This window comes from Nicotiana tabacum, chromosome 2 (genome assembly GCF_000715075.1).
Source record: "Nicotiana tabacum cultivar K326 chromosome 2, ASM71507v2, whole genome shotgun sequence".
NCBI lineage: Eukaryota > Viridiplantae > Streptophyta > Magnoliopsida > Solanales > Solanaceae > Nicotiana > Nicotiana tabacum.
In genome coordinates this window covers 92,101,293-92,115,893 of record NC_134081.1, presented here as the reverse complement: position 1 = coordinate 92,115,893, position 14,601 = coordinate 92,101,293, and the positions used below count along the sequence as shown (strand labels likewise).

The window sequence follows — 14,601 nt, the reverse complement described above, 5'->3', positions numbered from 1 at the left end:
TTCAAAACCTAAAGAAGAGGTTGAACAACGCTAAAGGAAAGTGGAGAGAAATCCTGCCCGAAGTCCTTTGGGCATATTGGACAACGTCAAAATCTAGTACGGGGGCGACCCCATTCTCCTTAGTATATGGGTCTGAAGCATTGATACCAAACGAAGTCGGCGAACTCAGTACTAGATTTTGATTCACGATGGAAGAATCAAATAACGAGGCTATGAATACCAGCCTCGAATTATTGGACGAAAGACGAGAAGCTGCTCTAGTCCAATTGACCGCCCAAAAGCAGCGAATCGAAAGATATTATAATTGAAGAAGCAAGCTTCGCCATTTCAAGCTCGGGGACTTAGTATTAAGGAAAGTCACTATCAATACCCGAAATTCGAACGAAGGAAAACTAGGACCAAATTGGGAAGGACCATATCAGGTTCTCGAGAACATCGAAAATGGATCATACAGGCTCGACATTATAAACGGCAAACAGCTATCAAGCAATTGGAATGTGTCACATCTAAAACGATACTACTGCTAAGGTACGACCCTTTCATATTCATTTACATCACAAAACTGACCCTGTAGAAGTCCGGACAAGAGCTAAGATGGATCCTTCGCCTGAAAGCACGCGTTGCACTCTTTTTCCCTTAGACCGATTTTATCCCACATAGATTTTTCAGCAAGATTTTTAATGAAGCAACCAATGATCGTGTTGTACTTACAACAATATCCGAGGCCTCTGTACAATCGACCTCGAATACTGGGGGAATTAGCCCTCAAATATATCAAGTTCTGATGCAAAAAAGTTATTTCGCAACAACGGGGTTCCAATAGGAAAAGTTGTAAGAGCCAAAATGGTCAAAACGAACCATGCTCATATAGTTGGCCCGAACCCAGACGCGAACCATGAACACATGTATAATGACTTGCAAAGAAAGTCCTCCTCTTCACCGATATCTTATATCCAAGAAAAATTCCTCTATTTGGAAATTTATTATGCAATCAAAATTAAGATAAACTCGACCACTAAGCCTACGAGCTACTTTTATTTTGAGTTCGAGCAAACACTCACTCGACCATTATGCCTACGGGCTACATTACTTCGAGTTCGAATTATTCACTCGACTAAGCCTACGGGCTACTTTTATTTTGAGTTCGAGCAAACACTTACTCGACCATTATGCCTACGGGCTACATTACTTCGAGTTTGAATCATTCGCTCGACTAAGACTACGGGATACTTTTATATCGAGTTCGATAAAACACTCACTCGACCATTACGCCAACGGGCTACATTACTTCGAGTTTGAATCATTCACTCGACTAAGCCTACGGGCTACTTTTATTTCGAGTTCGAGCAAACCCTCACTCGACCATTACGCCTACGGGCTACATTACTTCGAGTTCGAATCATTCACTCGATTACTAAGCCTACAGGCTACTTTTATTTCGAATTCGAGCAAGCACTCACTCGACCATTACGCCTACGGACTATATTTCTTCGAGCTCGAATCATGGCTCAACTAATAAGCCTAAGGGGCTAGATCGCTCCAAGTTTGAGTAAGCGCTCGCTCGGTTACAGAGGGTACGAAGTTCAAATTTGATTAAGTTGTTTAAATCCTTGTGAAAACATTCATAAGGCGTGAATAGAGTCCTTACAAGACAGGAAACAAAAACAGAAGCAAGTCGGCAAAAAAGGGGATATATCTATATACAAATTTATCTGCATGGGTGATTACAACGTAAAAACTAATAACTAAACTTCTTGGTCAGAAGCGGTCTCTTTTTTATCAGGATCCCCCCCGTTCTCGGATCCGCTTTTGCTCTCATCATCATCATCGTCATAATCATCGCCATCAGAAACCAGAGCTTCAGCATCGGCTTCGAGTTCTTTGGCCCTTTTTATCTCTACAACGAGATCGAAACCACGAGCATGGATCTCCTCGAGGGTTTCCCTTCGGGATCGGCACTTAGCAAGTTCGGCGACATAATGTGCTCGAGTATCGGCGGACTCGGCTGCCTCTCTTGCTTGGACTTGGGCAGCTTCAGCATCGGCCCGATAGACAGCCACGAGTGAATCAGATTCGGCCTTGGCAAGTACAGAGGCCAACCGAGCCTCAAGCTCCTCTATTCTTCTTGCTTGAACCAGGCCTTTTTCCTTCATTTTATGAAGTTGGGTTTCGGACAATAATAACTGGGCTAGAGCAGTCTCTTTCTTTGCACCAAAGTGGTCCATACCTTCTTTCCACCGCAAAGACTCCATTTTTATCACGTCGACCTCCTCACGAAGCTTCCCGATCATCTCGATTTTTTGCTGCAGCTGTGAGACCGAAATGTTAGCTATCATTCTGATATCAAGCCCATAGGCTTTCAAAAGCATCATTACCCGCTCAGACAAATCGGTCTAATCTCGATAAGCCTTGGCCAGCTCAGCTCGGAGGTCTTTTATTTCCTCTTCTCTCTGCCCTAAGATAAGTCTAAGGGAGTTCCTCTCATCAGTAGCCCGTTGTAGGTCGGCCTCGTAGCAATGCAACTTATTTTGGGATCGAGAACACGCTTCTCGATGAACTGTCGCTGCCTACAAAGAAACAAAAGGCGAAGTTAACGAAAAGTGAACATAAAGGTAGTACCGATAAAATAATTTTAAAAGCAGCCTGCCGCAATCTGTGAAAAAGATCCAATTTATCACCAGTACCGGCAACGTCCTCAATGCCGGTAAACAGGTCACGAAAAGGATCTTCTTCATCGTGAGGCCTATCTAGATTGAGGGCTCCCAAAGCTTGGGCTTCCCGAATCACCCCTGCGGTAAAAGCGGGAAAGGTAGGCAAATCCTCGATTGCTGCTGCCCCTAATGAATCGCCTGGAGCATTCTCCTCAGTTCGAAGAGGTTCGAGGGCCCCTTCGGTCACATCCCCTGCCCGTTGGCTCCGATGAGATGCATCTTCGATATCCGATAGTTCGGGGACTCTACCTGAATCCTTCTCCGATATATCCTTAGTTCGAGGCAGAGCCTCATGAAGCGTCATCGATCCAGCCGCCGATGAGGCATCGGTGGTTCTCTTCATTCGGACCGCCAGTGCGGACTCATCATTTTCTTCTTCTTCATCATCTTCATCCCTTAGGCGCAGAACGGATTCCACGGTCAAAGGAATGGCATTCTTGTTTGGCTTACGAGCCACCCTCTTCTTCAGTTTTGGATCTTCGGGAACGGAGGCTCATTTCCTTTTATTTTCCTTCACCGGCTTTGGGACAGAGGCCAAAATTTCTTCCTTGTTGGACAAGGGCCTCAAAGCCGCATCTTTACCCAAACCTGCATATGGAAAACCTTAATAAAATATTTTGAAAACCACCTCGTTCAAATCATCGAAGAGTATGAGAAATGGGCTTACCATGATTTTTGGCCTCCCACCGACCCTTTGACAAATCACGCCATGAGCGTTCGGCGTATGTGGAGATCGAAACAAAAGCTCGTACCCAGTTCTTGAGATCAGGAACTGCTCTGGGAATCCAGGGAACCGCTACATCACAAAAGGAGGAGTGTCGATGAGAGAAGAAATGAAAGAACAAAGTAGAAGTAACAACAGGATCACACTTACATTTCGTATTCCACTCCTCAGGAAAGGGCATTTTTTCAGTCGGAATCAGGTCCAAAGTCCTTACTCGAATGAACCTGCCCATCCAACCCCGGTCCCTGTCCTCATCAATACTCGAGAACAGAGCCTTGGTAGCCCGACGCTGAAGTTTTATTAACCCTCCTCGAAAAAGTCGAGGACGGTATAATCGAATAAGATGGTCTAGGGTCAACGGCATCCCCTCGATTTTGCTCACGAAATATCGGATTAGGATAACGATCTGCCAAAAGGAAGGGTGGACCTGGCCTAGGGTTATTTAGTATTGACGACAGAAATCAATGATAATGAAATCGAGAGGACCCAACGTGAAAGGATAAGAATACACATTCAAAAAACCTCTCACGTGCGAAGTGATATCTTCGTCAGAAGAAGGAATCATTATTTCTTTTGTATCCCAATTGCAATCTTTCTTTAGTTGTTGGAGGTGCTTCTCGGTTATCGAATATATATACCTCGATACCGGTTCACATCGACCAGGGACCGATGAGCCTTTATCAACCTTAAAATCAGAAGTAAGGACGCACGCCCCCGGAACACACTCCTCAGGCCGTGGTTCTGCCGGCGTATCATCGGCAACACAGTGTGAAGATGAAGTTTTCTCTTTCTGAGGGATGGTTTGTGACATTTTCGCCATTTTCGAGTTCAGAAGTAAGGAATAGAGAAAAGTGACAAAGATTTGATAGAAGTGAAGATGGGCTTTTGCAGAAAGAAATCACAGATTTACTGGTAAGTTGGAAAGTACGAAGAAGGACTTAAAAAATTTGGAAGATAGAAGATGTGAAAGTAGTAAAGGATAACAGAAAGGGTTATTTATAGGTTCAAGCGATGGCGGTTCAGTATCAGCGGTGGCCGACCACCGCCTGGCATGCATTAAATGCTTTGAAAGACTAAACCGACGGGACAACTACCAGATACGTCATGGTCGAACCCGATGGAAACGTCAGGTTATAATCCGATCGAGCCGTTAAAAAATTATATCGTTTCTCACCACATTCTTTTCGAAAAACGAGGGGTCTATCTGTATACGGTCGAAATAAATTTCGGCTTTTGCTCGTCCGATCGAGTTCGAACGATGATCCATCGAAGTAAGATCCCGAAGGTGGAACAAACTAACCTCGAAACCCGGGAAGGCCGATCCGTGTTGAGTTAGATATCATTATCAAGCTCGAATCCAAATTGAACCATGATGCAGAACAAATCTATCATGCTCATAATCCGGAGACCAACCAACATTGACCTCGAATCAATTCGAGAGATCGAGCCAGGATCGGGCTTGAACCAAGATCAAGAGCTCGAGTCGAGACTCGAGCTCGAGCTCAAACCAAAATCGAGGGCTCTAAGCAAAATCGAGCTCGCAGACAAAAGCCATTGCAATCCCACTAGAGAGAATCTTGGCAGAAATTGTGGAAAAACTGACTTATCATGGGTCTCCCACTGAATGTTTATTTTATTATGCTTAGAACCAAATCCCTCCACTATAAAAGGGCTTGGTTACCATTTCTAGAGGACAAGTTTTTCCTCAGACTTACATTGTAATAAAAACGCTATATTCTTCTACAGTAAAGAATCGTTCTTTCAGATTTCTTAGATTGATTCTATTTGTTGAATCCTAAGATTCATTGTTCCTTACAACCTTATCTATTTTGCATTCTCTGCAATCCATATTTACATTTCTATTTACCCTTACAATTTATTTTAAGTTATGCCACATATCCTCGGAACTACGTATAAATTCAACTCTATCCATTTTTCGGATAAACATGTATATAATACTAACTTTTATATGCTGGATATATATTTTAGGCCAAACCCAGCCCATTCAACTGGCTCCATTTTTAATTTGGCATTCTATCTCAACCTTGTTCCATTTTGGCCATTCAACTCTATTTCTTATGTTTTATTTTAACACAAAAGCTGAAACCAGTACAAAAAAATATAGCGCGTGTGTATACACAAATCTGAGGTGTAATAAATATCCAATTAAATGTTGCCACCTGATTTTTTCATCATTTATTTCATATAAGCTTGAAGTTTGTAGTGAATCCATGTCTCAAAGAAAATTATTTTTTCATAATAGAATGGATATTTGTTCTTGTGGATTTCAAGTTGAACTGAAAGTATCATGGACACCAAGAAATCCGGATCGGGTATTTTAATATTGACCCGTTTGACAAGGATGAACAACTTTTAATTGGATATTTATTACACCTCAGATTTGTGTATACACACGCGCTATATTTTTTTGCACTGGTTTCAGCTTTTGTGTTAAAATAAAATATAAGAAGTAGAGTTGGAGGGCCAAAATGGAACAAGGTTGAGATATGGTGCCAAAATAAAAAATGAGACCAAGTTGAATTGGCTGTATATGTATTTGGCCTATATTTTAATATTATCAAGTCATTAAAATGTAATTAAAGTAGTTGTTCATAATAATTGAAATTAGTAACTTAGCAAATAAGACAAATAATATTTTAGAACAGATTAATTGAAATAATAATGTAAATTCATTTACACTGTCATTACATAAAAATTAAATCCTACCTCAATTACGAATTTTCAAGGGCCAAATTATAAACAAAAGGGAAAAGGTTCAAACTTGTTCCAATAGTTATACTTTTGGTTCATTCATACCATTAACGTTAGCAAATCATATAGTATTTGTCCTTGTCATTGTGCGAACTCTAGTATGAAATGAGTGAATTCGATAGGTCCATATTCTTTAAGAAAATAATATCTGAATTTACCTCTTAACTTTTAATTATAATTTAAAACTATATCATCGATTCACGAACAAAAAAAAGAGACAATTCCCTGATGACGGGTAATATTATTAGCTCAAAAGTTAAATGAGGGTAAATTTGCTCAATTTTTGGGTACTAGAGGACAAATTTGTCCCTATCCCAACACAAAATAAAACTCAAGACCGCCTAATGTAAATTGTAAAATAGGCAAAACCGGGTTCAAACCCAGTTCTTTTTACAGAAGAAGGGGAGGGCTTTCGCCAATTCTATTCCTCCGCAGCAGCTGGGCACCACTTCTCCTGTATTTTGCAACTCCTAACAGCAACCTGTGTAACAAGGTTGGTGTTTCAATCTCCTTACATATTCCTAATCTGGTCCTTTATTTCTTTATGTTGTCTATTTTACCAAATTTTATAGCTGTTCTTGTTCTAGGGTTCAGTTTAATATCCTATAATCAGCCTCCGGATATATTTCATGCTTTTCGATTGAAGAGCTCAGTGCTCACCTATTTGAACTATATCTATGTGCTTAAATATTTGAACCATGTTTCATGATTCTTGATCAGATTGAAATATCGAACTGCACTTTCGTTTCTCTTTTTCTTTATTTAGTTTTTATTACTCCTAGGACATTTGAGTTTGTTGTAAAATTTTATCAATTGCTCACAGGCAATGGCGGAACCATAAATTTATGCAAGGGGATTAAAAAGACTTAGCATGTCACACTTGGGGTGTAAACCTGACCTAAAGCAATTTGTGAACTCCTTTGCCAGAACACTAGAATTTTCCAGATTCAATAGTCTATAATTCTATATCAACAACAACTATGCCTCAGTCCCAAACAAGTTGGGATCAGCTATATGGTCCTCAATTCTTCATTCAAGCTCAACCCACATAATCATACCAAATAAAAATTAAAGTGGAAATTAAGTTAAATATATATAACTTAAATATATATACTTAACAACAACAACAAGACTAAATCATATTCCCCTTAATAGATATCACATATACAGATCTTTTACTTCCATTATGTCCCATCTTTAACTAAGTTTGCATTGATCCCAAGAAATTGTAGGTCTTTCGAGACAACTTCCTTACATTTGATTTTAGTCTACCTTCTCCCCTTTTTTAACACCTTCATTTATCAAAGTTTCACATCTACGAACTGGTGCATCTGTTGGTCGACACAGGACATGACCAAATCATCTCAAGCGACCTTATCTCATTTATCCTCAATGCGTGCTACTTGCACCTTCCGGCAAATGTGGTCATTTTCAATCTTATCTAATATGTATGATTGCACATCTATCTTAGCATTCGCATTTATGCAATACTCATCTTGTGACTATATTGGCCAAAGAATTAATTTTTGCCCTATTAGCACAGGATTTTCCCAAACTCTACGGTGTGGGATAATACTGGGTATGTTATTGTTGTTGTAGCACAGGATTTAGCTGAAGCCCCTTGGCTCTATATAAATCTGCTCCTGTTAGGGGAGTATTTCCTTTCGTTTCTCATTTCCTTTTCTCTCCCTTGCCGTGGATTTTTATGACCACGGCTTGAGGTGGGGATGAAAGTCATATACTACCTCCCTGGCCACCCCTCCCCCTCATTCCTTCACGGTTTCTGTAACTTAATCATCTTGTTTTCTCATTATGTTTCGGCTTGAATTGGTTTCCGTCTTCTAACGAGCATCTTTGATCTCTTCATAAGCAAGACAAGGTAAAACAAAGAAGATGTCTGGTCGAAACCGCGGGCCTCCACTTCCAATGAAAGGTGGTCCTCATGGTGGACTGCCTCCGCCAGTTCATGAAGCCCCATTTGCTATGGGTCGCGTACCACTGCCTCATCCTGCATTGCTTGAAGAAATGAGAGAGTCTCAGTTTGGAATGGGCTCGCGATTGATGCCTCCACACCCTGCTGCTCTTGAGGAACACCTGGCTACTCAGCATGATGAGATTCAAGGTTTATTAGTTGATAACCAGCGGTTAGCTGCAACTCATGTAGCACTAAGGCAGGAATTAGAAGCTGCTCAATATGAACTTCAGCGGACTGATCATTATGCCCGTTCTTTGCGCATGGAAAGTGATGTGCAAATGAGAGAACTATATGAAAAGGCTGCTAAGATGGAAATGGATCTCCAAGCAGTGGATGGTATGAGGTCCGAACTCATGCGTGTACGCTCGGATATCAAAGAGTTTACTGCTGCCAGACAAGAGCTTACTGTAGAGGTGCAAAGGATGACCCAGGATTTTACCAGAATGACTGCAGATATACAGCAAACTCCAGCAATAAAAGCTGAAATTGAAGGCCTAAAACAAGAGCTGCAGCGAGCAAGGTACTTTTTCTTTAAGTGAATTTACTCTATGTGGAATATTTCCAAATTGATAGTTTCTTACTGTACTCTTGGCTTATAGGGCCGCCATTGAGAACGAGAAGAAGGGATATGCAGAAAACTATGAGCATGGTCAGGTTATGGAGAAAAAATTACTGACGATGGCTCGAGAGCTTGAAAAACTTCGAGCTGAGGTTGCTAATGCAGAAAAAAGAGCTCGAGCAGCAGCAGCTGTTGGGAATCCAGGTTTGTTTTCCCCAGAAATCATAGAACTGTGAAATACAGACATGAAAAAGCTCTTCAAAAGATCTGCTTTTGACAAGTGCAAATTTTCCTCGATGCTTTGTCAAAAAAACTTGTGGTTCTCAGTGGAACTGTATTTGCTTGGTAGTAATGCAAAATAAGACCTGGAGAGCACTCTTAAGCGTGAAGGAATAGTGCTTTTGTTTTAATGTATTAACTTGCTCTATGGTTCATTTAGTCAACTTATTGTCTGTTTGATTTATTGGTTCCTATTAGGTCATTTCTAAGAATGTTTACCTGTAGTGGACAGTAGAATTCATTAAATTTTATCGGTGGTTTGTGTCCCTTCAATCTTCTTTCAAGTGTATTAAAGTTGCTCCAGAAACGTTGTTTAATTTCTAGTTTATAAGAAAATAGTGGGAAATGGTTTTGAAAGATTTTTATTGGAGGTTCAAATCCCTGAGAGATTAATATGATATGATTGCTCCAATTGGCGCCCGTTTAATTTGGTTTTTATACACACACATCTAACATTGAAATTTCTAAGTTAAGCTTATGTTCTCGCTGTTGTTGCTTTAGTCTTTCTCAAATTTATTGGACGAATTGGCATACTGGTACTCTACCAGTTTCATGAAATTCATCTTTATTTCTGCAGGTGCAGGGTACAATGCAAATTATGGGAATCCTGAACCTGGTTATGCAGCAAATTACTATCTTGCTAGTTACGGAGTGAACCCTATGAACCCTGCTCATCCTGTAAGTTATTCTCTATTGTGCATTTGGTGTTGATGGGATGAAAAAGTGTGCAGAAGGATAGAATCTTTTGCTCTTGTTCATCTGAAGCATTTTTCCTTTTAGTACTTTTTTTTTCTAAGTTTAGTTTATTTTGTATTTTAGGTGCAGGGTGGTGCTGAAGGTTATTCTCAATATGGACATGCACCTGGTGCTTGGGGTGGTTATGATGTGCAGCGAGCTCAAGGACCCAGATAAACTAGTTCATGTAGGCTGCGTTTTGCTACTTTGTGGTACTTTAAAATGTAACTCAGGATTAGATTTGAAATTTTATCCTGAATGATTTTTTGGAGAAACAAATTTTCTTACCGAGATTATTTTTAGTGTAGTTGCTGCATTGCTACGTGTGAGAAAAGTTTTAGGTGTCTGGTTGGTTTTTCTAATGTCTGCTTTATCTAAGCTAGATAGTTGTCTGGAAATTTCTGCGAGTTAAGTTTTTGATGTGTAGTTCCTTGAACTTTAGCCTCGTATTCACTTTTAAAGAAAAGTAATTTTACCTCTCTTTATTACATTGCACTATTAGAGCTATCTTTCTTTTATCAGATTCAAAAGCATGTGAAACCTCTGGAGAAAAATTATCTGGTTTCTCCTGAATGCAATGGGAAATAAAAAATTTCATTTGTTTTTACTGATTCCAGAAAATGGGAAAGAGAGTTTTCTTTTGTTGTGAAAGATGATGAAGTCACTTTATCGAATATAAAGGTTCATTTGTTGTGTTGGTTGTCTGTTACGTCTAAAAGTGGGTGAGCATTTTTTTATGAGGATCACTTAAAAAGCTTCCCAGAACTTTCTAGTTTCTAGTACTGCTTGTCGACATTACAGGGTACATCATTGGTTTTATCATTTATGTTAAATTTCGCTAAGTTAGTTCCTCCTTGTTTCATGGATCCTAGAGGGCATGTAACGGTTGCTGTCTTATGTGTGAGCTGTCTTTCACGTAATATTTTTTTGGGGGTGGGTGGGGGTGGGGGTGGGGGTGGGTAATGTCTAACAAACTAGTAGGATATGTGTTGTCATTAAAAGATTACAAGGATACTCTGTCTATTGGCCAAAAGGATATTGGTTTTGTTTATATGTAGTCAGATGTGGTAAATTTAACTTAGATTTTATTTTAGCAGTTTCCATGTGCCTTTACTTTTAAAAACTTATCTGGGGTTCTGGTTTTCGACTTTAACAGTCATTGAAGTACTTGGGGCTTAAAGTCTGCTTGCAAATTTTTCTACAACCACTTATTCTTGCACTCTGTCTGTGTATCAAAGTTGACTATGTAAAGACTTCCACTCTGCCGTGTTTTTGTTTTGTGTGCTGAAAATAACCTTAGTCCCAAAGTGTTGTATAAGGTTACACTGTGGATTTAGGTAACAAACTTTTATGTCGAGTTGTGTGATAAATGTTTTTTTCTTGGCATTGGCTGACTGAACGTTGTACAAAGATTTGTTTCCACCTCAGAAGTTCTTTAGGTCCAATTTTGATTTATATCCTTACAATAGTTGATGTTTTCAGTATGTATGATGTATGAATTGTGGTGTAGATGCTTTAATATTCCCCTTTCATTGGTATAAACTCTTCTTGCTAATTTTTAGTACCCGTGCGTTGTCATTTATATTCTAATGCTCTTCTTTATTTCCAGGTTACAACCAATGTCTAAATGAGTTAATGCCCGACACTTGAGCATGAGATTTTGGGTGAGTTTTTATTCAAAGTTTTAGGTTTTATTTGGTAAAATACAAAATGTTTTCCTCGATGAAGTAATTGTGAGTATTGACTGTCTTAAACATTCTATAACGGTTTCCTCAAGGAAAATATTGACAGCAACTGTGGTAAAAAGACCCATACAAGGGGCTAAGTTATTTTGTTCAATTTTTTTTCTGATAAGCTAAGGTAATTCTGTCAACATCTAGTGCCAAGAAGGTACTATAAAAGTATAATAGGAAAAGTGTAAGTTCTCTGCTAAAACTCCTGCATTAGAGAATCCAAAAGTTCTAAAAGGTATGCTGAGTTTTCCAGCATATTACCCTTACACCAAAAGTGTAAATATTGTGAACATCTATACTTGACAAAAGAAATATGTTGCTTCTTTCCTTCAAACAGGTAACTCATCCTCCAAGTTTCCTATATCGGCCCTCCATCTCTCCAGAACTTAGTACTCTTTTCATTATCCACCTACAATTTCATATTTTGCTGATATAACCCCCTCCCAGTTTACAGATTTGCTTCCACACTGCAACTTTTATCGGGCATAAGCACTGGCACCAACAATACTTTTTACCATATTTAATGATAATTACCTCCTGCCAGAGTTCCTCACTATTCTCATTCAATCTCCATTACCATTTGTATAAAAGGCTCTTGTTATAAGATTTTTGATTCCCGCCCCACCTGTTTTTGCTCTTGATCACAGTTTGCCAGTTTACTAGGTGCATCATTCTTTTATTAAGTTCCCTCATTGCTTCATTTTTTGTTCTCCTGCTCCATTAACGATCCACTAATATGTAAATGTTACTTTCACTTTACCCTTCATAACAAATGACCATAACTAAGCACCAGCCTCAGTGCCATATCCTCACCCTTCATCATAATTATGCGCCATTGGCCTTTGCTTCTAACCAAACTCTGGAAGCTAACTTCAAGAAAATATTTTCTTCTGTGTGCACTTCCCAAAGAAGTTTCTTTTATGGAGAACATATTAAGTCATGCCAAATAGGTCTGCAATTGCAAAGTCATAGCTTGCAGAAATTGGTCGAGTTGTCTTCTCAATATAGTATCATTCATTTTTTTCAAATAACTTTAGAAAACCCATGGCAAGAAAGGAACATCTAATGTAAGTCAGCGTACTAACATTATTAAGAGTTAATGCCAACTAGTTGTGTTGCATATATGTGTCTTTTGCTTCCGTTGTATTATGTTCTTCCCTAAATCTGCATGGATTCTCATATTTGGCAATTTACTTGAGGCAACTTCCATCTTATCTGGTTTTTTCTCTTTCAAAATGATCTTAAATAAGTCACCTGCTTTTGATTGTAATTTAATCATGAATTCAAGATATCATGCTTCCCTTTGCGAGACATTGTTTTTGAGAAGACCTTAATTATCAGCTCACTTGCATCAGCCCTCGAGATAACTTGAAGTGGAAAATGCAAGAGTCTAGGTACCTAATTATGGACAGAATTGTTGGTTCTCCATATTATCTAAAAAGTTATTTGTTCTATGGCTATGCAACAGGTAGAATCCAGCGGCTAAAGTTGTATTTATATTCAGTCTGCCAGATCTGGCGGCAACTGGGCACACTTTATCAATTATTTTGCACTTGTACGAGCCAGTGTACCAGTTACTCAATGGCAGTGTATTTGTTTTATAAAAAGATTTGCTCGGGATATTCATCTTCTTGTGAAGCAGTTTTGTGGCTCTTCTTTCAATTCCTACACTTGATGTCTGCTCCCTTTTGTCCCAAACTAGTTGTGCTAACTTGAATTTAAAATCAACTTTAAACACTTTATAGTCTATACTACTTTAACAAGTGCGTACCAATTTATTTTCTCCAACACTGAAATATTGAGTTTAGATATCGTTTCAAAATCAACTTAAATGATGGAAGGATTCTTTAAATGGATGATCAGACAATATTTTTATCGATTAAGACTCAGAAAGAACATTGTCCAACACTTAAACAGGACATCATTGATCTTGCTGTTTCAGAATTTGCACCGAAGATATGAGCTATAAGTGAGAACCATGTTTTTTTTGACTTCGAGTCTTCTTGCTTTTTCAGATCCAGAATCCCATGCTATTGTATTCCGAGCCATGGTTTCCCAGTTGGGAAGATGCATAAAAGAAAAGAAATGTAGAATATGAAAACAAGTTTTTATTTATACAAGTGAAACGAGTGAGTACATTATAGGCATAACATGTGAGTTTTTTCAGTCACTCATATGTAACCTCCTATAATGGTTGATCACATAAATCACTTGTAGCAGTTGAGTGTATGTTTCACTTTTTATGTGGCTTGACTTGGCATTGTTGTTAAGATTAAAGTCGAGAATATATATATATATAAATGATTAATAGAAGTGGGAAATGAAGAAAAGCTGAGGCGAAGTCAAAAGTTTAAATTGGGCATTCGGAGGAGAAAATTGTGTTTGAATTTCCATGCCATCCTCACGAGTAGTCTCTTTCGCATTCTCTAGTTAACTATGTGAATGTAAAAACTACTACTACATTTCAGTTCCAAATAAATTAGAGTTTGCTATATGAATTTTCACTGACCATATTTCTCAATTTAAGGTCAATTTACATCATCGTATAAAAAAAGTTAAAAATAAGTTAAAAATGTACAAATGATAATAGCAACAATATTACAGGTCTCTATATTTCTAATGGCATATCAATCTATAAAAAAGTCAAAATACTCCTAGAAATCAATAGGTTGAAAATCATCGTACTAACAAAACTTATTTTGAACTATAGTTAATTATGTGAATGGAAAAAAAGAAGTTAAAGAGTTATATACATATTAATTAGTCATAAACTCCGTGACATTCTATTTGATGTGGAGAATGGAAATTATTCAATTATTATTCTGTAGTCGGAATTTTTTGAGTTTTTGCTAAATTTTTATCTGCAATTTGATTTGAAGTTTTGCAGTTTTAGTTTAGCAGGAAATTCAAAGAGGGTGGCTCCAAAGTTTAGAAATTTGCGCCATTTCAGCTAATGATGTGCTTTAGCAAATTTTTGTTAAAAATTAAAAACATTCAGATGCACGGGGCTTCATCTCATCTAGTGAAATTAAAAATAGTAGTAAGTGAAACTACGCCGTTTCAAGTGCAGAAAAAGCGCAAAATTCTGAACTTTGGAGCCACCCTTTTAAACT

The 14,601-nt window shown here is 38.4% G+C and overlaps 1 protein-coding gene across 3 annotated transcripts; it reads left to right on the top strand.

Moving 5' to 3' along the window:
- Positions 1–6,562: 6,562 nt before the first annotated feature.
- LOC107775813 (protein FLX-like 1) lies at positions 6,563–13,129 on the top strand. 3 transcript variants are annotated; one of them, XM_016595592.2, is made up of 7 exons: positions 6,563–6,700; positions 8,082–8,702; positions 8,782–8,945; positions 9,598–9,698; positions 9,840–9,942; positions 11,365–11,419; positions 12,957–13,129. In XM_016595592.2, exons 2-5 carry the CDS (start codon positions 8,101–8,103, stop codon positions 9,930–9,932), a joined length of 960 nt encoding a protein of 319 aa, XP_016451078.1. In that variant the 5' UTR covers positions 6,563–6,700; positions 8,082–8,100; the 3' UTR covers positions 9,933–9,942; positions 11,365–11,419; positions 12,957–13,129. The 3 variants fall into 3 exon arrangements, with proteins under 3 accessions (XP_016451078.1, XP_016451080.1, XP_016451079.1); XM_016595594.2 differs by having other exon boundaries at positions 6,568–6,700; positions 8,078–8,702; positions 12,961–13,129; XM_016595593.2 differs by having other exon boundaries at positions 6,568–6,700; positions 8,078–8,702.
- The last annotated feature ends 1,472 nt before the right edge of the window (positions 13,130–14,601 follow it).